The sequence below is a fragment of the Phocoena sinus genome, chromosome 5 (assembly GCF_008692025.1).
Source record: "Phocoena sinus isolate mPhoSin1 chromosome 5, mPhoSin1.pri, whole genome shotgun sequence".
Taxonomy (NCBI): Eukaryota; Metazoa; Chordata; class Mammalia; order Artiodactyla; family Phocoenidae; genus Phocoena; species Phocoena sinus.
This window is the reverse complement of record NC_045767.1, coordinates 92,677,014-92,699,821: the sequence shown is the minus strand read 5'-3', so window position 1 is coordinate 92,699,821 and position 22,808 is coordinate 92,677,014. Positions and strand designations below refer to the sequence as shown.

At 37.3% G+C, this 22,808-nt stretch overlaps 1 protein-coding gene across 4 annotated transcripts in view; it reads right to left on the bottom strand.

Annotated features, from left to right (window-relative positions):
- Positions 1–22,808, bottom strand: part of USO1 (USO1 vesicle transport factor) — a 90,126-nt gene that overhangs the window by 58,370 nt on the left and 8,948 nt on the right. For all 4 annotated transcript variants that reach the window (XM_032632453.1, XM_032632452.1, XM_032632454.1 and 1 more), the window contains exons 2-3: positions 6,239–6,325; positions 6,097–6,161 (exon numbers count right to left, since the gene is read on the bottom strand). In XM_032632453.1, the coding sequence (XP_032488344.1) occupies positions 6,097–6,161; positions 6,239–6,325 (152 nt within the window). The remainder of the gene's footprint in view (positions 1–6,096; positions 6,162–6,238; positions 6,326–22,808) is intronic.

Below are 22,808 nucleotides of genomic sequence, written 5' to 3'. Positions count from 1 at the left end.
ACCAGAGGATATAAATCTCAAATGAAGTGGGTCTTTTGAATTATTATTATTTACCATTCTTGTTTTTGAGAAATTTTGAGGGACATCTTTTAAGAGACTATTGAGAAAGTAGGAACAGAAGGGAACTTCCTGAAAATGAAAATCCAACAACTAACATATGTAATGGTGAAGGACTAAATGCTTTACCCCTAAGATGAGGAACAAGATAATGATGTCTCTTCCAGCCACTTCTATCCAACATTGAACTTGAGGTTCTAGCTCGAGCAATTAGGCAAGAAAAGGAAATAAAAGGCATACAGATGGGAAAGGAAGAACTAAAACTACACCTATTCCCAGATGACATGATCTTGAACACAGAAAATCCTAAGGAATCCACTAAAAACCTATTAGAACTAGTAAACAAATTCAGCAAAATTGAAGGACATATGCTCAATATATAAAAAAAATCAGTTGTATTTCTGTATACTATCAATGAACAATCAGAAAATAAAATTAAAAGAACAATCCATTTAAATAACATAAAAAAGATTTAAATACTTTGGAATAAATTTTACTAAAGTACAAGACTGAAAACTACAAAACACTGTTGAAAGAAATTACCTAAAATTCAAATAAATGAAAAGATAATCTGTGTTCATGAACAGGAAGATGTAATGCTGTTAACATGGTAATATACCCCAACTTGATTTACAGATTCACACAATCCCTATAAAAATCCCAGCTGCCAGCTGATCATAAAATCTGTATGGGAATTCAACGTATCCAGAATAGCCAAAATAATCTTCAAAAACAAAGTTGAAGGACTCACATTTTCTGATTTCAAAACTTACCGCAAAATTATAGTAATCAAGACTGTGGCACTGGCATAAGAATAGACATAGAGATCAACAGAATAGAAAGCCTAAAAGTAAAGTCTAACATTTATTTCAATTGATTTTTGGCAAGGATGCAAAGACCATTCAATGAGGAAAGAACAGTCTCTTGAACAAATGGTGCTAGGACAACTAGATAGCCACATGCAAAAAACTGAAGCTGGACCCCTACTTCACACCATATACAAAAATTAACTCAAAATGGGATATAAGATCTAAATGTAAGAGCTAAAGCTATAAAACTCTTAGAAGAAAACACAGGTACAAATATACAAAGCATTAGATTAGGCAATGGTTTCTTAGATTTGACATCAAAAGCATAAGCAAGAAAAGATAAAACAGATAAACTGCATTTTGTCAAAATTAAAAACTTTTGTCCTTCAAAGGACACTATCAAGAAAATGTCCTTTGGGGCTTCCCTGGTGGCGCAGTGGTTAAGAATCCACCTGCCAACGCAGAGGACACAGGTCTGAGCCCTGGTCCAGGAAGATCCCACATGCGGCAGAGCAACTAAGCCTGTGCACACCTACTGAAGCCTGCGCGCCTAGAGCCCATGCTCCGAAACAAAGAGAAGCCACCGTGATAAGCCCATGCACCGTAATGAAGAGTAGCCCCTGCTCATCGCAACTAAAGCCTTCGTGCAGCAACGAAGACCCATTGCAGCCAAAAAAAAAAAAACAATAAATAAATTAAAAGAAAAAAAAGTGTCCTTTGACGACCCAAAGAATGGGAAAAAAATATTTGCAAATCATGTTAAGGGACTTGTATCCAGAATGTATACATACAATTGAATAATAAAAAGACAAGTAACCAAATTAATAGCAGGCAAAATACTTAGACATTTCTCTAAAAAAGATATACAAGGGGACTTTCCCGGTGATCCAGTGGTTAAGACTACACGCTTCCACTGCAGGCGGCCTGGGTTCAATCCCTGGTCAGGGACCTAAGATCCCACATGCCTCGGGGCCAAAAATAATAATTAAAAAAATTAAAAAGATACACAAATGGTAAATAAGTACATGGAAAGATACTCAACATCATTAGTCATTAGGTAAATACAAATCAAAACCAAAATAAGATGCCAAGTTCACCCACTAGGATGGCCATTTTAAAAAAGGGACAATAACAAGTGTTGGTGAGGAGAAATTGGACCTTTATACACTTCAGATGAAGATATAAAATGGTGCAGCCTCCATGCAAGAGTTTGGCAATTTCTTAAAAAGTTAAACCACATGACTCAACAATTGCATTCCTTTGTATAAAACATATGTTCACACAAAAACTAGTACACAAATGTTCATAATAACGTTATTCATAACAGCCAATAAACGGAAATATCCCAAATGTCTGTCAACAGAAGAATGGATAAACAAAATGGTATATCCATACAATGGAATATTATTCAGACAGAAAAGGGATGAAATACTAATACATGTTATAACACGGATGGACCTTGAAATATTATGCTAAGTGGAAGAAGCCAGACACAAAAGCCACACATTGTATGATTCCATTTACATGAAATGTCCAAAACAGTCAAATTTATATAGACACAAAGGAGACTGGTGGCTGCTAGGCACTGCGGGGAGGAGGGAATAGGCAATGACAACTAATGGATACTGGATTTCTTTTGAAGTGATGAAAATGTTCTAGAATTAGATAGTGGTGATAGTTGCACAACTTTGTGAATATACTAAAACCATTGAAATGTACACTTAAAAAAAAAACAACAAAAAACTACTGAGGTGTCATGGTTTGGAAACAGTTTCCATCAGACAACTTTCAGGCCCTGAGTGTGGGACCTGGGAGAACTAGCAGTCTCTCCTCAAGATGGCTATAAGAGAAGCAGCCCCATGGACAGATGGAGAGTTTCAAGCCAGGCCAAGAAAGGGAACACAACTCTCTGTGATGTAGCCAGGCATGAAGCGGATTCAGTTGAAGGATTCTGAGAGTGTTAGTTAGGCCAAGAGCAGAAGCATAAAAGAGTAATGAAGATGAGAAGTGGAAAGAGATGGCTGCAGAATATGGACCTTTGCAATCAATGAAGTTAAGAAAACACTCACAGAACATTTTGAGAACAGAAGATAACAGATAAGTATTGGAAGCAAATGGAAAGGGAATTTAGCACAAGAGAAGGAATGAAACACAAGAAGGCTCAGAGAAGTGTGGCTTTGTTTGTTGCCTAAGGGTCATAATAAAACACCCATCAGCCTCTAACGTGATCAATTATTAGTTCACACATTCACCAGGCTATATGGTATACCTTATTTCTAAACATGGTGCCTGGCACATAGTAAATGTGCTATAAATGTTTTAAAAAATATTATTTCTTAACCTTTATATCAAGAGTATCTACACATTTATTTTCTACTGTGCACTAAAAATGACAATAAGGGCCACTTTACATAGAGGTAGATTCTGTTTTCCATATCAAGATGTTAGTCGTTTCATTACCAACTTTATAAGACTCAGTGAGAAAATGTATACATAAAGACACATGAAATAAAAAAAAGAAAAATTATATGTATGTATAATAATCACACTGAAGTTTTTTTGACCTAAGGCCCATTTTCTCATAACTTGGAATATTGTTTAAAGCAGGTAACTAACTTGGGTTATTTTATTAGTTTTCTACTGATGCTGTAATAAATTACCACAAACTTAGTGGCTTATATAATCCAAATATAGTACCTTACTGTTCTGGAAGTCAGAGGTCTGAAATGGGTCTCACTGGACTAAAATCAAGGTCTCAGCAGGGCTGCCTTCCTTTCTGATGGCTTTAAGGGGAGAATCCATTTCCTTGCCTTTTCCAGTTCTAGAGGCCTCCTTTCATCTTTAAAGCCAGCAAAGACAGGTTGAGATCTTCTCACATCACCTCATTCTGACCTCCTCTTCTGCATTCCTCTTCTCGTTTTAAGAAGCCTCAGGATTATACTGGGCCCACTTGGATAACCCAACATAATCTCCCCTACCTCAAAATCCATAACCTAATCATATCTTCAAAGTCCCTTTGCCATCTAAGGTAACATTCATAGGTTGTGCTGATAGAATATAAATATCTTTGGGGGAACCATTACTCTGCCTACTGCAGTTGCCCACTCTGGTGTTAATAAAACAGACAGTCCTGACATATCCAGTGGATTTATTCAAACACATTAGAATTAGTTGGATATGAAAGGTAGCCAACGTGGGTCATACTGAGGAGGATAGAGAAGGTTCTAATTGGTATGAACAAGCAGCTGGGCATTGCTGAAATATAATTTAAAAAGGGGTTATGAGGTTAGACAAGCAGCATCTTGATCTTTAAAAAGCTTATATGCTTTGCTTTGTTTGAGGAACTTGGACTTCACACTGCAGGGAGCTGTGAAATACATTAAATAGGTGAGTGACAGAAGATTTACATTTCAGACAGAAATGTAAATGAAATGAAATTCTTGAAATGAATGGAAGGACAAAGAGATCAGAGGCAAAGAATACAGTTTGAGGTGGTGGTGTTTTTTTAAATTAATTAATGAATTTATTTATTTTTGGCTGTGTTGGGTCTTCGTTTCTGTGCAAGGGATTGCTCTAGTCGCTGGAAGCGGGGGCCACTTCTCATCGCGGTGCACGGGCCTCTCACTACCGTGGTCTCTCTTGTTGCGGAGCACAGGCACCAGACACGCAGGCTCAGTAGTTGTGGCTCACGGTCCCAGTTGCTCCGCGGCATGTGGGATCTTCCCAGACCAGGGCTTGAACCCGTGTCCCCTGCATTGGCAGGCGGATTCTTAACCACTGTGCCACCAGGGAAGCCCGTGGTGGTTTTAAAATATGTCAAAAAACCCTCTTTGATACAGCTCCTTTCAAAAAGTGGACCCTAATTCTCCTCTTTTTAAGTGTAGGCTGTATTTATTTACTTGCTTCTCAAAATAAAACGTGATGGGATTGATGATATGTGACTTCTGAGACTAAGTCCTACAAGGCATTGTGGCTTTGTTCTCTCTCTAGGATCACCTGCTCTGGGAGAAGCCAGTTCCCATATCATGAGGATGCTCAAGCAGCCCTACAGAGAGAGCAACAAGGTGAGGTACTGAGGCCTCTTGCCAACAGCAGTGTTAGTGAGCCATCTTGGAATCAGATACTCCAGCCCCAGTCAGGCCTTCAGATGACTGTACTCCTGGCTGACATCTTGCATGCAACCTCATGAGAGACCCTGAGCCAGACCACCTAGCTAAGCCACTTCTGAATTCCTGATCCACAGAAACTGTGACATTAATATTTGTTATTTTGAGCCAGTAAGTTTTGAGGTAATATGTTATGCAGCAATAGATAACCAATACAGCGGCTATGAAAATGGCTTAAATGATTAATATTGAGAGCCAGAACTAAGACCAACAATGGAAATCAAGAAAATTCACGGATTCCAGCTTCTTTTTTGTCTGGATGGGCATAATGCGTAAAGGAGAGGGGTAAGTTCAGCACAAATCCTCCAGTTTCCTGTTTTAATGGAAAGGTGCTAACTGGGATGAACTTGGGTCAAAAGGCAGTTGAAGTGGATTGGGTGGGTAGGGGGCATGTGTGGAATAGGAGTAGGACAACTAGAGACAAATTAACTTTTGAACATTTATAATTTAAGATACCTCTGAGAGCTCTTGATATGGTAGAGAAGTCTGTTGAACAGCTAAAGCTTTAGGATATATTTATTAACTAGGCGTAAGATTTGAAAGTTATTCATGTATAGTTGTTAATTAAAACCAAAGAGGCAGATACTCTCTTAAAGAGAAATTGAAAGAGCAAAAACTACGCTGAGTGATTTTTCCCTTAAGACATCATTCTATTAGTACAGTTTATTTCTCTCCCCCCAAAAACAAAGTCTGGATAATTGATATACCATAATATTCATATTATATTATAGAACAGTACATTATAGTATATCTGAATGAAAATCAACACATTCATTTGGTCAATTCAAACTCCAAATTTTAAGCCTTTAATTAGCAGTAACTTCATTATATTTTTATATAATGGAAAACTTTCAACCCCTGAAGGTTGAGATTATGTCTGTCCTAATGCTTAATTAGCACAGTGGTTTGCACCTAGTATCCAATAACTGTTTATTGAAATGACAACTGAAAGTAAAAACTTAATAGCCTTAACATGTCAATCATTTCTGGAATAGTGACTCTAAAACAAATTAATTAAAATTTCAAGAAAAATTAGGGAGAAAAATCATTAAGTAGAGACATACCGATCTGTTTGTAAAACATGGATAAGATGTTCCATAGCTTGAATACCCACTTCCAAGCGATATTTCTGCACAAAAGAAAAATGTTATTTAAGTAACTAATATCCAACTTAATAAACCTAATAACTGATAAAGTGTTACAGACCTTAGATAATGATTTGAGAGCACGCACAGCATTTCTTCGATCATCCAGTAAAGTAGATGAAGCTACTCTATCACAAAGCTTTTGAATCTGTCAGGGAAAAATGAAATAGCATTAATAGAATAAAAAGAACAAAAAAGAAACATGAAATTTTCCCCCAAATTTATACATTTGGAAAAAAAAATCAATAAATGGGATGTCATGGAAATAGTCTTTTCACAAATCAAAATAACTAGGTAGTATTATAATCTTGTTACAGAGATCAAATAGATTTTTCACAGAGACTTGAGAAATGGAAGTGGCGGAAGAGAAGTCAAATAAAGTAAGTCATATAAATTGAGGAATTAGGAGAAATTAGTAGAACCAGAGCTTTCTAAACATATCTATTACAGCTGTTTGAACCAAGAGGGTTGCATAATCCATTAGGGTTACGGTATATGATGGGAAGTTAATAAAAAACATTAAAATAACGATTGTTTACATCATAACTTCACCCTAACGTTTCCACTATATATTTGAACGAGAAAAGTCAGAACTGTTTATCAAAAATTTAAAGTGTGCCTCAAAATTTAGAAGGGTGAAATGTTCCAAGCTTTTAATAAATTTGCAGGAATTAAAACTTGAACTGAACTTTAAAATAAACCTTGGAGCATTATTTACAATAGGAAAAAATTGGAAACAACTGTCCATCAAGAGAAGAAAAACTAAATAAATTGTGGTACATTCTTCAGTTGAATACTATGCAGCTACTCAAAAAAATTAACTGTACTGACATGAAAATACTGTGATTTAATAAATAGTGGGGAAAAAAAAGCAAGTGGTAAAAGTATAAATAAATTGTGAGTCCACTGTAGTAAAAGTACCAAACTGTATGTGTATGTAAAATTGCATTAAAAAATAATTTGGAAACTTAAAACTATAAAACCTTCTAGAAGAAAGCACTAGAGAAAATCCTCGTGACTTTAAAGTAGGCAAAGTTTTCTCAGACACATACTAAGAGTATAATTGATAAAAGAAAAACATGGTAGTTTGGACTTCATCACTCCTGTTCTCCAAAAGACAGTGTTAAGAGAATGAAAAGACAAGCCACAGAATAGATGAAAATACTTGGAAAACATCTGATAAAGAATGGTTTTTAAAACCACTATACTCAGGTCCTTTACAGCTCTAACAGTTTGTTACTATTTTATTATTATTTATTCCTTAATGACAGTTCTTAGTAAGATTCTATAAATATGAGTTTGGCATAGCACAAACTTTTGCAACCTATGTATTGAAATTAATGGCTTAAATACATATAGTGTTTTCCAAATTATGTTCTATAGACTTCCAGTGTCCCAGAAGATATCAACAGACTTCCTATGATCACAGAACCAGTGGGAAACACAAGGTTATACAAAATTAAATATGTTGGGCTTCCCTGGTGGCGCAGTGGTTAAGAATCCACCTGCCAATGCAGGGGACGAAGGTTCGAGCCCTGGTCCGGGAAGATCCCACATGCCGCCGAGCAACTAAGCCCGTGTGCCACAACTACTGAAGCCCGCGTACCTAGAGCCCATGCTCCGCCACAAGAGAAGCCACTGCAGTGAGAAGCCCGTGCAATGCAGCGAAGAGTAACCCCCGCAAGCCAGCACGCACTGACGAAGACCCATCGCAGCCAAAAATAAATAAATTAGGGCTTCCCTGGTGGCGCAGTGGTTGAGAGTCCGCCTGCCGATGCAGGGGACACGGGTTTGTGCCCCGGTCTGGGAAGATCCCACATGCTGCGGAGCGGCTGGGCCTGTGAGCCATGGCCGCTGAGCCTGCGCGTCCGGAGCCTGTGCTTTGCAACGGGAGAGGCCACAGCAGTGAGAGGCCCGCGTACCGCAAAAAAAATAAATAAATAAATAAATAAATAAATAAATTTATTTTAAAAAAATTAAATATGTTTCTGCACAGTTATGCTGATTTTAATTTCTTCATACTGCAAATGCAGTATGTCAACCGAGCTTCGCTTTCGTTTTGATTTAATTCATTCTACCTACTCACATTTTGAAATTATTCCTACCTTAAATTGTATTTACTTCATAGTAATTATATTGACTTTCCAAAATGAAAATAATAAAGTTTTCGCTTTATTAAATAACTGGTTGATAGTTTTGCTACAACAATTTTTTTTACCATGAAAAAAACTACATAAATATCTCCTGAGAAGAGATAAATCTCAGAACTCTCAGCTTAAAAGAATTTCTCAAGCCAAAAACAGTTTTCCTGAGTATGAGTATAATTTCTTCTACTTGGGTCTTGTACATCTTTTTTTTTTTTAATTTTATTTTTTTATACAGCAGGCTCTTATTACTCATCAATTTTATACACATCAGTGTATACATGTCAATCGCAATCGCCCAATTCAGCACACCACCATCACCATCACCATCCCCCCCGCCGCGGCTTTCCCCCCTTGGTGTCCATACGTTTGTTCTGCACACCTGTGTCTCAACATCTGCCCTGCAAACCAGTTCATCTGTACCATTTTTCTAGGTTCCACATACATGCGTTAATAGACGATATTTGTTTTTCTCTTTCTGACTTACTTCACTCTGTATGACAGTCTGTAGATCCATCCATGTCTCAACAAATGACCCAATTTCGTTCCTTTTTATGGCTGAGTAATATTCCACTGTATATATGCATCACAACTTCTTTATCCATTCATCTGCGAACGGGCATTTAGGTTGCTTCCATGACCTGGCTATTGTAAACATTGCTGCAGTGAACATTGGGGTGCATGTGTCTTTTTGAATTATGGTTCTCTGAGTATATGCCCAGTAGTGGGATTGCTGGATCACATGGTAATTTTATTTTTAGTTTTTTAAGGAACCACCATACTGCTCTCCATAGTGACTGTATCAATTTACATTCCCACCAACAGTGCAAGAGGGTTCCCTTTCCTCCACACCCTCTTCAGCATTTGTTGTTTACAGATTTTCTGATGATGCCCATTCTAACTGGTGTGAGGTGATACGTCATTGTAGTTTTGATTTGCATTTCTCTAATAATTAGTGATGTTGAGCAGCTTTTCATGTGCTTCTTGGCCATCGGTATGTCTTCTTTAGAGAAGGTCTATTTAGGTCTTCTGCCCATTTTTGGATTGGGTTGTTTGTTTCTTTAATATTGAGCTGCATGAGCTGTTTATATATTTTGGAGATTAATCCTTTGTCCGTTGATTCGTTTGCAAATATTTTCTCCCACTCTGAGGGTTGTCTTTTTGTCTTGTTTACAGTTTCGTTTGCTGTGCAAAAGCTCTGAAGTTTCATTAGGTCCCATTTGTTTATTTTTGTTTTTATTTCCATTACGCTAGGAGGTGGATCAAAAAAGATCTTGCTGTGATTCATGTCAAAGACTGTTCTTCCTATGTTTTTCTCTAAGAGTTTTATAGTGTCCAGTCTTACACTTAGGTCTCGAATCCAATTTGAGCTTATTTTTGTGTATGGTGTTAGGGAGTGTTCTAATTTCATTCTTTTAAAGGTAGCTGTCCAGTTTTCCCAGAACCACTTATTGAAGAGGCTGTCTTTTCTCCATTGTATATCCTTGCCTCCTTTGTCATAGATTAGTTGACCATAGGTGCATGGGTTTATCTCTGGGCTTTCTATCCTGTTCCATTTATCTATATTTCTGTTTTTGTGCCAGTACCATATTGTCTTGATTACTGTAGCTTTGCAGTATAGTCTGAAGTCAGGGAGCCTGATTCCTCCAGCTCCATTTTTTTCCCTCAAGACTGCTTTGGCCATTCGAAGTCTTTTGTGTCTCCATACAAATCTTAAGATATTTTGTTCTAGTTCCGTAAAAAATGCCATTGGTAATTTGATAGGGATTGCATTGAATCTGTAGATTGCTTTGGGTAGTATAGTCATTTTCAGAATATTGATTCTTCCAATCCAAGAATATGGTGTATCTCTTGATCTGTTGGTGTCATCTTTAATTTCTTTCATCAGTGTCTTACAGTTTTCTGCATACAGGTCTTTTGTCTCCCTAGGTAGGTTTATTCCTAGGTTTTTTGTTGCAGTGGTAAATGGTAGTGTTTCCTAATTTCTCTTTCAGATTTTTCATCATTAATGTATAGGAATGCAAGAGATTTCTGTGCACTAATTTTGTATCCTGCAAATTTACCAAATTCATTGATTAGCTCTAGTAGTTTTCTGGTGGCATTTTTAGGATTCTCTATGTATAGTATCATGTCATCTGCAAACACTGGCAGTTTTACTCCTTTCCCAATTTGTATTCCTTTTGTTTCTTTTTCTTCTCTGATTGCCGTGGCTAAGACTTTGAACTATGTTGAATAATAGTGGCGAGAGGGGACATCCTTGTCTTGTTCCTGATGTTAGAGGAAATGCTTTCCAATTTTCACCAATGAGGGCTTCCCTGGTGGCGCAGTGGTTGAGAGTCCGCCTGCCGATGCAGGGGACACAGGTTCGTGCCCCGGTACAGGAAGATCCCAGATGCCGCGGAGCGGCTGGGCCTGTGAGCCATGGCCGCTGAGCGTGCGCGTCCTGAGCCTGTGCTCTGCAACGGGAGAGGCCACAACAGTGAGAGGCCCGCGAACAACAACAACAACAACAACAGAATATCATGCCACTCCCTTTTGCCTTGTAGAGTTTTTGCTGAGAAATCAGCTGTTAACTTTATGGGAGTTCCCTTGTATGTTGTCATTTTCCCCTTGCTGCTTTCAATAATTTTTCTTTGTCTTTAATTTTTGCCAATTCGATTACTATGTGTCTCGGTGTGTTTCTCCTTGGGTTTATCGTGTATGGGACTCTCTGCACTTCTTGGACTTGGGTGACTATTTCCTTTCCCATGTTAAGGATGGGATCACATATAATCTCTTCAAATATTTTCTCGGGTCCTTTCTCTCTCTCTTCTCCTTCTGGGGCCCCTATAATGTGAATGTTGTTGCGTTTAATGTTGTCCCAGAGGTCTCTTAGGCTGTCTTCATTTCTTGTCATTCTTTTTTCTTTATTCTGTTCCGCAGCAGTGAATTCCACCATTCTGTCTTCCAGGTCACTTATCCGTTCTTCTGCCTCAGTTATTCTGCTATTGATTCCTTCTAGTGTATTTTTGATTTCAGTTACTGTATTGTCCATCTCTGTTTGTTTGTTTTTTAAGTCTTCTTGGTGTTTGTTCTTTAATTCTTCTAGGTCTTTGTTAAACATTTCTTGCATTTTCTTGATCTTTACCTCCATTCTTTTTCCGAGGTCCTGGATCATCTTCACTATGATTATTCTGATTCTTTTTCTGGAAGGTTGCCTATCTCCACTTCATTTAGTTGTTTTACTGGGATTTTATCTTGTTCCTTCATTTGGCAGATAGCCCTCTGACTTTTCATCTTGTCTATCTTTCTGTGAACATGGTTTTTGTTCCACAGGCTGCAGGATTGTAGTTTTTCTTGCTTCTCAGGTCTTGTACATCTTTTCATAATTTTTTTTTTTTAGGTAGTTTAGAGGTACCTAAAAAATAGGAAGGCATTTCCTGCTTCTTCCTAGCCCTAAACCTCAAGCACTGGTTCTAAATCTGAGATTCCCATCTTGGTTAGAGTACTTCATCCCAGTACCCTGTAATGCTTGAATTTTAGTATCAGCCCCATCTTTGGTTGGTGTACAGACAGATTTGTGTCAGAATACGAACTTCCATGTCTAAAAGCTCTTTAATCATTATCTGTTGAAGGTGGCTATTTAATCTGGGGGAGACACTTAGCTTTAGGAATATTGAAGGGAGATGATCATAATCCTAGAGTTTGGGGGTTTGCTTTGTTTTCAATCTTTTATTTTGTGTTCTAACATGCTAACATTTAAGCCTTGTTAATTTTTTTGTGGTGGGGGGGCCGCACTGTGTGGCATTGTGGGATCTCATTTCCTGGACCAGGGATCAAACCCACGCCCCCTGCATTGGAAGCATGGAGTCTTAACCACTGGACCGCCAGGGAAGTCCCGAACCTTGTTAATTATTTTTAAATGCTTTAAGATATACACAAAGGTAATAATTTCAGCATCATGAAGATAAATATTCAATATAAGTTAAAATAGCAATGATGTTATCTTTCATCTATCAGTCTCACAAAAATTAAAATAATACTACCATATATTAATACTATATGATTCCATTTTTATAACTCAGGAAACCAAGCAAAACTAATCTAAGCTATCAGAAGTCAGGATGGTGGTTGTTCATGGGGGTGGGCAGTGAGTGGAAGCACAAAAGGGACTTCTAGGGTGCTGGTAATGTCCTGTTCCTTGATCTGGGTGCTGGATACATAGGTGTGTTCAGGTTATGAGGTTTATGTATATGACATGTGTACTTTTCTATATCTTCAATAAAATGATTTTAAAAACAGAACTATACAGGATAGAGAAAGACATAGATTAATGAACTGGCTTATATTCTATCAGATGGAAAGTAACCTAAAAAAGTGTCAATTTGGCAAAAACTATTACAACTTAAAATGTTCATACCCTTTCCACCAGGCATTCTTATTTCTAGGAACTTATCCTTTAAAAACATGCCTACAGGGGGCTTCCCTGGTGGTGCAGTGGTTAAGAATCTGCCTGCCAATGCAGGGGACACGGTTCAAGCCCTGGTCCATGAAGATTCCCACATGCCCAGAACAACTAAGCCCGTGAGCCACAACTACTGAGCCCATGCACCACAACTACTGAAGCCTGTGCGCCTAGAGCCTATGCCCTGCAACAAGAGAAGCCACTGCAATGAGAAGTCCGCGCACCGCAACAAAGAGTGGCCCCCACTTGCTGCAACTAGAGAAAGTCTGCACGCAGGAACGAAGACCCAACGCAGCCAAAAACAAAGAAAACAAAATGCCCACAAATACACAATGTTATATACTAGAATGTTCTTTGTAGCAATATTTTTAACAGCTAAAAAATAAATCTAGCTTCCATCACATAAGGATATAATAAATAAGTCTGTAACACTGATGAGGTCCCTTACCAAACCATGCTGGCACCCTGATCTCAGACTTCTAGACTCCAGAACTGTGAGCAATAAATTTATGCTGTTTATTGGGGTAAAAAAGAAAGGGCGGATGGAATCTAAAGGTTCATCCACCAATCAGAAAACAGTTAACTAACATATAGTACACATACACTATGCAATTAATCAAATGAGTAAAGCAGATCCATATGCACTGACATGAAAGGATGTCCAAGATACATTAAGTGAAAATAGAAAACAGTTAATAGTATATTTAGCATGAGCTCATTTTGGTTTAAAACTATACCATTAATAAACTATGTGAATACTATAAAATTCTTAGAGGAAAACATAGGCAGACACTGTCTGACATAAATTGCAGCAAGATCTTTTTTGATCCACCTCCTAGAGCAATGAAAATTAAAATAAACAATGAAAATATGAAAATAAACTAATTAAACTTAAACGCTTCTGCACAGCAAAGGAAACCATAAACAGAATGAAAAGACAACCTACAGAATGGGAGAAAATATTTACAAACAGAGCAACTGACAAGAAATTAATCTTTAAAATATACAAACAGCTCATACAGCTCAATGGCAAACAAAACAAAACAATCCCAAATCACAAAATAGGCAGAAGATCTAAACACACGTTTCTCCAAAGAAGACATCAAGATGCCCAAAAAGCACATGAAAAGCTGAATATCACTAATTACTAGAGAAATGCAAATCAAAACTACAATGAGGTATCACCTGACACCAGTCAGAATGGCCATCATCAAAAAATCTACAAACAATAAATGCTGGAGAGAGTGTGGAGAAAAGGGAAACCTCCTACACTGTTGGTGGGAATGTAAATTGGTCCAACCATTATGGAGTACAGTATGGAAGTTCCTTAGAAAACTAAAAATAGGGCTTCCCTGGTGGCGCAGTGGTTGAGAGTCTGCCTGCCGATTCAGGGCACACGGGTTTGTGCCCCGGTCCGGGAAGATCCCACATGCCGCGGGGCGGCTGGGCCTGTGAGCCATGGCCGCTGAGCCTGCGCACCCGGAGCCTGTGCTCCACAATGGGAGAGGCCACAACAGTGAGAGGCCCACATACAGAAAACAAACAAACAAACAAACTAAAAATAGAGCTACCATATGACTCAGCAATCCCACTCCTGGGCATATATCCAGAGAAAACCATAATTTGAAAAGATACATGCACCCCAGTGTTCACTACAGCACTATTTACAATAGCCAAGACATGGAAGCAACCTAAATGTCCATCAACAGAGGAATGGATAAAGAAGATGTGGTATGTATATATATATATATATATATATATATGTATGTATATATATATATATAATGGAATATTATTCAGCCATAAAAAAGAATGAAATAATGTCATTTGCAGCAACATGGATGGACCTAGAGATTGTCATACTGAGTGAAGTAAGTCAGACAGAGAAAGACAAATATCATATGATATTGCTTATATGTGCAATTTAAAAAAATGATACAAATGAACTTGTTCACAAAACAGAAATAAAGTCGCAGATGTAGAAAACAAACTTATGGTTACCAGGGGGCGGGAAAGAAGGGAGAGGGAAAAATTGGGAGATTGGGATTGACATATACACACTACTATATATAAAATAAATAACAAGGACCTACTGTATAGCACAGGGAACTCTTCTCAATACTCTGTAATGACCTATATGGGAAAAGAATCTAAAAAGAGTGGATATACGTATATGTATAACTGATTAACTCTGCTGTACGGCAGAAACTAATGCAACATTTTAAATCAACTATACTCTAATAAAAAATTTAAAAAAGAATTATTAATGTGATTCTACTGCTAGAGTGAAAGTTAGGAACATAGAAATAAATAATTTTTCAAAGGAAAAAAAATACTATGTGAACATGTATAGAAAAAATTAAGACTATGTACCATACTGTCTTTCAGTGGGTTGCTGGAAATGTTCATTTTCTACATTATTTCTGATGTTTGAATTTTGATAATGAACAAGTATTACCTTTATAAGCAGAAAAGTGTAATAATGGAATAAAGTGAACTGGTTTATGTTTTATTGGAATTTCTAGGATATTTTCATGACTGACTGAACTCATCTTTAAAAGATGCTATCTTTACTCTGCTGATCAAAATAGTATGAAATCTGCTCTTAACTGATAAAAATAAACTAGCATAATAAAAATATCCTCAATGGCTCCCTACTGCCTATAAAGTCCATTTTTTTTTTAGACTAGAATGCACAGTCATTACTCAGTCAATAAATACACACTGAGCATGTATGTATTTGTTCTTGTGCTAACCAAAATAAGATATGCTCTCTGGCCACAAAGAGCTTAGACATGAAGACAGTTGTGTAAATAAACTACACTAACAAATTAAAGTTATATAAGTATATGCTTATAAAGCAGGTGCACAAAAGAAAAAGTAGTAAATTCTATCTGAAAGTGAAACTGTTATGTTTACTTCCCTGCAAAATGCATGTGTTGAAATCCTAACCCCCAGTGTGATGGTATTAGGAGGTAGGGGCCTTTGGAAGGTGATTAGGGTGGGAGGGTGGAGCCCTCATGAATGGGATTAGTGCCCTTATATAAGAGACCCAAAGAGCTCCTTCATGCCTTCTGCCACATGAAGACACTGGAGAAGATGGCAGTGTATGAACCAGGAAGCAGGCCCTCAATAGACAAAGAATCTGCCAGCACCTTGATTTTGGACTTCCCAGCCTCCAGAACTACGAGAAATGTGTTTGTTGCTTAAACCAACAAACCTATTGTATTTTTGTTACAGCAGCCCAGATAAACTAAGACAGATACTGTTTAAGAATGGTATATTGAGGATGACACTCTTGAATCAAGAATTAAAGGATGAGTAGTTCACCAGACAATATAAGGAAGGAATGCCAGGCATAGAAAATGATTTCTTACTTTATAATTGTGTATACATATTTTAATGTAGAAAATAGCATTTTATAGTCCAAATAAGAAAATTGGTCTAATTTGAGTTTATAAATTTTATATATCTATGAACAATTTTTATATTATGCACATACATATATATACTTGTTCTATTAAAATAATATACCAAATGAAATTTCTAAAATATGAAAGCTTTCCTTTTAAATTAATTTTATTTTACTATTATTATTTTTTTGGCCACACCATGTGGCTTGCGGGATCTTAGATCCCCAACCAGGGATTGAACCTGGGCCCTTGGCAGTGAAAGTGCTGAGTCCTAACCACAGGACCACCAGGGAATTCCCTACAATAATTTTAAATGCTTCTTATTTCTGGGAATGATGATCAATCTAAAATAATGTGTGGGGGGGAAAGGATTATATAAGATTAAACTGTTAGCTAAAAACAGATTTCTAATGACTTCAAATTATATGTTTCTGCTTCAATTGACTCTGATTAATAAGCAAATCACTAGTGTTTTTTAGAAGGTTGCAAAATGGAACTTAAAAATTAATCACTATTTTAAAGTGTAGTATTTACAATTATAGAAATAAAATCCATTCATTCCTGAGTTTGGGTAAATATGTATCAAGACTATTTTTAAAACTATAAACATTCTGAGAGTTCCCTGGTTGCCTAGTGGTTGGGATTCTGGGCTTTCACTGACGTGGCTTGGGTTCAGTCCCTGGTCAGGGAACTGAGATCCTGCAAGCCACGTGATGTGGCCAAAAACAATACTATAAACATGCTTTTTATCTATTAAAGTTGGGTTTTAGTGGCAAGTACATATTCTTCCTGATTGGGGATTTTATTATATTATTTATTTATTTTTCTTTTTTTTTCTTACAGCTTTATTGAGATATAATTGACACAATTGATTGGGGATTTTAATCGGAACTTTCTCTCTAGTGACTTAAGGCAATTACCATACTGCAAACCAATAAGAGTAAAAAATGAATATAAGAACAACTTATTTATCCAGAACCATAATTAAGCTATTTCAGATACTTTCTGTCAGGCACCAAAATGGTCTTTTCATTTTAGTGATTTCTGATAGCAATCTAATACTAATTACAACCTTCCCTGTCTTCTTAAACAAAGAACATAATTATAAGCTTTCTTAGCATTTAAACTTAAGTCCTCTCCAATATCAGATATAGGGATGTCTTAGGTGTTAAATGAAGTAATGAATATAAAAGTTTTTGTAGGGCTTCCCTGGTGGCGCAGTGGTTGAGAGTCCGCCTGCCGATGCAGGGGACGCGGGTTCGTGCCCCCGTCTGGGAAGATCCCACATGCCGCGGAGCGGCTAGGCCCGTGAGCCATGGCCGTTGAGCCTGCGCGTCCGGAGCCTGTGCTCCGCAACGGGAGAGGCCACAACAGTGAGAGACCCACATACTGCAAAAAAAAAAAAAAAAAAGTTTTTGCAGAGTACCTGGCACCTATAAATGCTCAATAAATGTTTAACAAACTTTATTATTACCAAACTTCTATGAGTCCTTTGTATTAATTTTCTATCCTATCAGGCTTTTGGCTGTCATTTCCATCATATACGTTTCTAACAGACAGTTCAAGTTTTGCAGATTTTAATCTGCTACTGAGTGAGAAATCTGATAATTAGGCTAGATAGTAATATGTCTAAAACCCCAAATTACTCAGGCTTGAAATCAAGATTGAGTACATGGACTTCGCAACTTCTACTTTTGCTATGCGAAAGCCATATTACCTCCTGATAATATTCCATACAGTTGAAGTTTCTGAATAAGTGATCTCTCCATAATAAAGTGCTATGTTGCAACCTTTTACAGACAATGGAAACCAAATGAAAGGAAAATATTACATATGTTCCAAACCTTACAAAGACAGCAATGTTTCAGGCCAAACACAGGTCTATATTTTTCAGTTGACATTTACCAAGAAAAAATTTTGTGGCACAAGTACACTTAATTTTTCTTCAGAAACTGAAGATTTCAAAGACCATTATTCCATTTATTCCTGACTTAAAACACCAACACAATGCAGTATGATTGTGCTTCATTAACCATTCTTTTAGTTATTAGAACCCTCTGTGCTTTAGCTGGGCACAAAGGCTGTCCACCTACACTACTTTCTGAGCTTTCCTTACACCTGGGCATAGAAAATGATTACACTCTGGCCAATGAGTTCCTTGTACCTTCCAAGTCATGTCCTTAAAAGGAAGCTATTTGTTCTTCATGCCTCTTTCTTCTTCCCTCAGCCTGGAACTTAACCTGCAGGTAATGAAGCACCTTCAACAATTCAAACAAGGGCACCATCCCAGCAGATGGCAGAACAAGATAAAGAGCAGCACCTGGGCCCCTGGATCACCCTGAGGAACATAACTAACCTATCCTAGGGATTGCCTTCTAATTGGACTTTTATTGGACAAAGACACAAACTTTTATCTTGGTTAGACCTCTGTTATAGCAGCTGATCCAATACCTAAACTAATAAACGCATTTTACAGGAGAGGAAACTAAGGTTCAGGGATAAAACAATGCACCCCAAAATACCCTGCCAGTTTGGTGGTACAGTCCAGATTCTAACTGAGCTACAGATGTCTCACTGCAAAGCCCACACACTTTCTACTATCCTACATTGCCTCTTATGCAGAGAAATGGGAGCCTGAGCACCTGTTGCAAACTACAGGGACTGCAAGATTTTTTTTCTTTTTTGTAAATAGGGGAACACTGTAATGTAGTTCCTGTGAATAGCTTCCACTTTCACTACAGACCAGTAAGGACCCTCATAAGCCTGCCCAGCCAGGGTAGTCCCTTGTTCTAAGGGAGTTGGAGCTTTACTCTGGGAAAGCTATAATCAGAAGCTACCAAGTATTTATGAAAAAGTCAGCACTATATATAAGTACTTAAGAAATTAATATACTCACTTTTAAAGAATTAATCTGGCTGAGATAATAAGGAGAAACTAGAGCAGAAAGAGATTACAGAAAAAATATGTCAGCTCATTATAACAGACAAGGAATAAGGTAAAAAAAAGGGCATTAGGGTGGTGGCAATGGGGAAGGGCTGAAGCGATAGATAAGACAAAAGAATATTTGAAAGAAATGAATTTAAGAGGCTTGAGAATAAAGAATAAAATGTCTGAAACAGCTGCTGTTTGGAATTCAACTTCTAGAAATTTGTCCTAAGGCAATATATGTACAGTCATAATTACAAGAACAACCACTGCAGCACTTAATAGAAAAAGAAACAAAACAGAAGGACCTTAAATACCCATTCATGGAGCACTTACACTTTTCATTTTATACACTTCTACAGCTTTTCCTTAAGCATGTATTCAAATGTCTCTTTTGTCTTTAAAAAAAAAAAGAATCAGAGAATCAAAAAGCATCACTGAATAAGCTAGCTGAAATTTGATATGAATCCGCAATCACTTTTCTATATCTCAGAATATTCTGGTTTTGGTAAAGTCAAAGGAGTAATAGTGTCTGAAGAATTCCATGCCATAATCTTGAAGTTGGTGATTCATTCATTCATTCAACAAACGTTAGAGTGCTGCTACCCTCATCAGGGCCATGGTCAGTGCAACCAGAGAGCAGTGGTTTGTGACAAGGTAAGTTCAGAAATTGGACTAAGCAGGGGGGTGAGGGATGAGTAAAATAGGTGAAGGAGATTAAGAGGTACAAACTTTCAGTTATACAATAAGTCATACAGATGTAATGTACAGCATAGGGAATATAGTCAATAATATTGCAATAACTTTGCATGGTGACAGATAGTAAGTAGACTTACAGTGGTGATCATTTTGTAATGTACAAAACTACCAAACCACTATGTTGTACACCTGAAACTATTATAATATTATAAGTCAATTATACTTCAATAGAAATGAAAAAAGAGGACTTCCCTGGTGGAACAATGGTTAAGAATCTGCCTGCCAATGCAGGGGACACGGGTTCGAGCCCTGGTCCGAGAAGATCCCACATGCCATGGAGCAACTAAGCCCGTGTGCCACAACTACTGAGCCTGCGCTCTAGAGCCCAAGAGCCACAACTACTGAGCCCATATGCCACAACTACTGAAGCCCGCATGCCTAGAGCCCATGCTGCACAACAACAGAAGCCACCGCAATGAGAAGCCCGTGCATGGCAACAGAGTAGCCCCCGCTGGTTGCAACTAGAGAAAGCCCATTCGCAGCAACAAAGACCCAACGCAGCCAAAAATAAATTAATAAATAATTTTTTAAAAAAAGAAAAGAAAAAGAAAGAAACTGGGACTAAGCATTAGAAACTTCTACAACAACTGGATACCTCTGTGGTTGTTTAATAAAAAAAAAAATTGGGCTTGTATATTGTACGTCCATGAGTATGTGTGTGTATATTGTCATTTCATTTTCCTATAAATACATTTTTATTATATTTTACAAAAGTATTGGTCTGTGATGAATTGGAAATTGGGGGATAAAAAAACAATCCAACTGGTTCTTCACCACAGTCAGTTTGAGAAATACTATTAAAGTGCTTAATATCTTGCTGGGCCCTGCAAAATTCTATTTTGGAGAAACAGTAGTGAATCACTACAGAAGGTACCTACTCAAATGAAATTATAATAGCAAGGAGACAAGAGAATAAATTAAAAACAAGATAAATACAGAAAATAATAAGTGCACTGAGGGAAGTGATTAGGGAAATAAGACAGAGACTGGGTGGAAAGTAGTACTTTGGACAGCATAGCTGGTCAGAAGGTCCCAAGTTATGCAATGATTTGCATATAGTCGGATGTGTGGATAATTGGTATCAAAAATGAAGCAAGTGGAAAAGTAGGGAAGCAGAGTGAATGAGGATGTTACCATCAGAAGGAAAAAGGACAGTATTTTAGAGTTGAAGGATATGTTTATTCAGTGTCCCACATGGGATCCTGAGGTGAGAGATTTTTGTTGCTAGCAACTCACTCACTCTCTCAGAATCCGACCAAGGAGGCCACTTAGTAGTTTAAAGCAAAATTTATAAATTTACTATTTTTTTGAGGTCACAGACTGTTGCCCTAGTCCTCAACACCCTTACCTACATGACGGGAGCATTAGAAAGGAAGTACAAGTTTAAATCCCACAGATTTCAATGCCATCCTGCTCCTTTTCAGTTAACATTTTGCTGCCATTATTGATCAAAAGAGTGAGTTATAATACAGAAGAAATTAATCCAGTCTACTTCAGTAAAAAATCAGAAATATTTGTCCCTACGCCTTTTACCAAAGTACTCATTATCACAGCATACTACCAAGGTGCCACATTTCAGATGACCATTCTGTAGACTTCAAACAACTAACCTTCCCAGATTTTCTGCCTGAATCAACAGAGATATAAGTACAGTTGACCCTTGAACAACAGTTATGACCCTTGAGCAACAGTTATGAACTGCACAGGTCCACTTATACTTTTTTTTCAGTAGCAAATACTGCAGTACTATGTGATCCTTGGCTGGTTGAATCCGAGGATATGAGGATATGGAGGAACCGTGGATACACAGAGTCAACTATAAATTAAATTACAGGAGGATTTTCTACTGTGCAGAGCGTTGGTGTTGTTCAAAGGTCAACTGTACAGTCAGGATATGTAAGGTTACAGAATAGAACTTCTGTCTATTTGCTTGAAACAAAGAAACTTACAAACATTTTTAAAAACTCTCTAAAAAAAACAACTATGTTCATTGATTAGTAAATAGAAAAATTCTAATACCTACTGTTAAAATTTTTAAAAATCAAATAGCTATGAATATAACTATTTCACTCATAAAGAAACTCATTTGTGTAACAAACATTGGTAAATGCAAAGAAAACACTCTGAAGGATGTACAACAAACTTCATTAGAGATTACTCCTGGTAATGGGAAATAAGATCATGAAAAGAGGAAGAAAGGGGCAACTTTAGACTATATACCGATTTGAATTATTTATAATAAGCATGTTTTCAACTACTGTTTCAATAACACAAACATTTAAAGAAATTTCCAGAATATGTTAGACTTTGCTTTGATTCTATTACCTGCTCTAACATACCACCTGATTGACTCACTGTTCATCTACTTTCTGAACACTGTTGGTTCTTGTTATTCATAATAGCTATGCTCTATAGTCACCATGAACACTGAATTAGCAGACACTGAACTGCTGTGCCTAAAGGAAATACAGTGCTAGGTTCCTGTGAGTCCCTGGTATCATTTTCATCAATGGATCCAATACATAACCTTGTTTAACATGTGCTTCTGTTTAAAGACATCTTATTCAATATATACCCTTGATTCATTAACACTGAACTCACAGCTACCAGCGCTATTACTCATGCCTGAGTAAGCTTATCTAACACACATATTTTCTCCACAAGGCACATCACAGCTTTCTTATGCAATACTTCGGAACACTAGACAACAGTTCAGCGCTACATTTGGGGCCAGTTTTAACAGCAAAATTTTTAAAAAGCACAGAAATGCAAAACACATGACACTAAACAGACTGTGAAAAGGACACTTGTTTATAGTATAAGAGTTGAAACAAGAAGGCAGAATATCTTTTTGTTTGACCTCAGTTGGGAATGCACACATCAGTGACGCTGATTTTTTGCTACTCTGCATCTGTCCACAAATCAGTGTGAAAGTGTTGCGTGTAT